Source organism: Anoplophora glabripennis, unplaced genomic scaffold (assembly GCF_000390285.2).
Source record: "Anoplophora glabripennis isolate ALB-LARVAE unplaced genomic scaffold, Agla_2.0 scaffold108, whole genome shotgun sequence".
NCBI classification, from domain to species: Eukaryota; Metazoa; Arthropoda; class Insecta; order Coleoptera; family Cerambycidae; genus Anoplophora; species Anoplophora glabripennis.
Genome location: NW_019416209.1, coordinates 129,952 through 133,008, shown reverse-complemented (window position 1 = coordinate 133,008; position 3,057 = coordinate 129,952). Strand labels below are relative to the sequence as shown.

At 37.3% G+C, this 3,057-nt stretch overlaps 1 protein-coding gene across 1 annotated transcript; it reads left to right on the top strand.

The window, feature by feature from the left end:
* The first annotated feature begins 504 nt into the window (after nucleotides 1-504).
* Nucleotides 505-2,665, top strand: LOC108906567 (prostatic spermine-binding protein-like). The gene is made up of 2 exons (XM_018709866.1): nucleotides 505-541; nucleotides 2,346-2,665. The coding sequence occupies exons 1-2, from the start codon at nucleotides 505-507 to the stop codon at nucleotides 2,663-2,665; spliced, it is 357 nt and encodes a 118-aa protein (XP_018565382.1).
* The last annotated feature ends 392 nt before the right edge of the window (nucleotides 2,666-3,057 follow it).

Genomic DNA, 3,057 nt, shown 5'->3' with positions numbered 1-3,057 from the left:
CTCTACTACTGCTTGTTCTACAGTTACTATAGCAAGTATTAATAGAATTCCATCTTACAAAGAAAATGAGATCCCTTGTGTTAGTTTTGGTAGTGGAATCCAATTGCACTATGTAATCTTTCATAGATAAAGGGTGTTCAAAAAGTTTGGAACCTCCCCTCTATCTCAGAAAATACTGCTCAAACAAGAAAATGATTAAGACAAAAAATGCAGGGTTTTGAGTGAGCACTCCAACGGTAACCTTGACAATGACCTTGAAGGTCTGTTAGAGGTTTGACGTTACGGTTACCTTTAGGTCAAAGACATGGTATAGGTCATTTTTTAATTTTACGCTCACTTAATTTCCGCAGTCAAGAATATCGGGTCATTTATCAAAAATCGACCTGTAAACGACCTTGAAGGTCATGCTCAAGGTCATATCCGAACGTAAAAATTTCTATTTTTTCCATTTCCGGGGTCGAAAATATACGGTTCCATTTAAAATTTTCAGGTTGACCTCTAAAAATGACCTTGAAGGTTATGGTCAAGATCACATTCGAACGTAAAATTTCTGCTCTTACCATTTCCGAGGCCAAAAGTATACGGTTCCATTTAAAATTTTCAACTTGACCTCTAAATGACCTTCAAGGTCATGGTCAAGGTCACTGTTGGATTGCTCACTCAAAACCCGGCAACTTTTATCCTAATAATTTTTTTGTTTGATCAGTATTTTCTGAGATAAAGGGGGGGTTCCTAACTTTTTGAACAACCTTAATTGCTTAGTATTATTTTTTTTATTTAAATTAGAATTATTTTATTCCACTTGTGACCAAAAAATGTAGCGAATAGTTGGACAAAATATATTTTCGCAATATAATCAAACTTCGTTTATGGGAAAGTGTTGGTCATATTTTATTCCAGGACTTGTATAACTCATTTCCCTGGAATTTTTCAAGTTTGTCCTATTTATTCCAATAAAGTTATCAGCACGTTGAGACTCCTGCTAACCTACTTATTCCAGAGAATTTCGACCTGTGAGCGTATACTCGAAAACATCACGCGCTGCCACTGATGATTAGTGTATAAATGAAATTAATTTACAAACATAATAAAGCAGGTAGGCAGTCAATTGGTCCGGTCGGCTTGCCAGGATAATTACAGGTTGCCGTCCGCGGCGGTTTACAACAGCTTCGCACCTTGTGTCTATTCTTCGACACCGCGCGTTGCACAATGGACTCCTCGGGGATAATGAAAGGGTACATCGCGCTTCCTGCAGATCCGTATGACTTGCAGTAATGCTAACAATGCGAGCCCGAACAAATTGGAAGGATGTTGCTGGAAAATTATGGCACACGGACTCTCATTAAGACCTGGCCGACATTATTTTCACATCACACCATGTCAGAGAAAACAATTGTTGGACGACATCCAGATATTTGGTGAAAAGCGGTTATCGATGGCGTAATACAGTGGTGGCTGTTAGTGTCTGCATATTCATATTTCCATTTGTCGTATCGAGACACCTATGTCGTCTATTTATGTCAATTAATCATATTTCATATTAACGAATTTTATTTATATGAAAGTTGAAATTTATCTTGTATGTATTTTACTTTTTTCTTGGTATTTAATGGCAACCTCTTCAAAGACTAACTCAATTAACATTTTCCCGGAGCCCAATCCGGGATCCGAGATCCTGAGAAGTGTTTATCCTTAAACAGATATATCAACAGCATTTAGGACATTTTAAGGAACTAGCAAAGTATTGAATAAAATTGCACCCAGGACTGATCCTTAAGAAACACCTGACAGGGATGAGGCATACATATTGATGCCTATTAGAGAGATATGAACTTAAAAGAGATAATATGGGAAATGAAACATTTGTTAAGCTCATGCTTTCTTGCTCAAGTAGGCTTTCTTGCTGTAGTAAATGTCTTGGAAAAATTGGTATAGATCCACTCGTCTTTGATCCTCCAAGGCCTTCGACATGTGTCGTCTAAGGTATACTAAATTTGTTGTTATGGAAACACCCACACACAAAAACATTCTTTACGTGATATAGAGAAACTAATGAATGAGTTTAAACACCTTACTAGTTATTTATTATAGTGATAAGTGATAGTCAGCGACATAATTAGAATCTCCATCATAAAAGATTGGACATACGAGTGCGGTATACCAGATGTACCCACATGATAACCACATCATAGCTTTAGAGGTCTTGCTAAATTCACCACCACAAAATATCGTCTTTCGAGGAGAAGGAACCCCAAAATAATACGAATCTGTTCTATTTTTAAAAGACGACACATTATAATAACGACAATGGATGTGATGATAACAATTATGTTATGTTGATGAAGATTATAATGATGACAATGTTGATGATGATCACAGTGGTAATGATGATAATATTGATAATGATGAAGATGTCGATAATGGTGACAACGCAGATGATAATGGTGATTTCGACGACGACGACGACGACGACGTTATTGAAGGTGCTGGTGTTGATGGTTGTGTTAATGATGATGAGGATGAGGATCATGAGGATTCTGATGAAGTTAATGATGATGGTGATGAAGACGATGACGGTAAAGAAGACGATGACGGTGATGATGATGATAATGATACTGGTAATAGGGATGGTGATGATGATGACGATATTTCGCAGGGGAGTTGAAAGGTCAAGTTTTGGCCCTCCTTCTGTTGTTATTTATTCGATAACTTTACGACAGTCGAGTAGACCTAAAGGCAATTAGCTGTCTGAAAAATTTTGCAAGGCTAATAAGTCAAAACATTTAGTATAGCTGTAAACAGGAGACTGATCTATTAGATGAAGCAGGTTCACCTACAGCTACAGATTCTTGTGCTAATAATCCCTAGAGAGAGAGACAGTCCAAGAGATTCTTAAAAGAACAATTGAAGGAATTAATGGCAGACCTACTGGATCAAAGACGTGTATTGCAGACTTAGGAAACCTATTAGTAACATTGGTTGTATAGAAGACAATCTATGTAGGTTCTACTAGGAGGAAGCGGATACTGTAGTTCTTGTATTGCGGGATTGTGAAGG

Excerpts from the sequence above, each read along its gene's own strand:
- LOC108906567 (XM_018709866.1), top strand. The coding sequence starts at position 505 with ATGACCTTGAAGGTTATGGTCAAGATCACATTCGAAC. Across the intron at positions 542-2,345 it reads GGTCAAGATCACATTCGAAC|ATTATAATGATGACAATGTT; the intron begins GTAAAATTTCTG and ends ATGTTGATGAAG.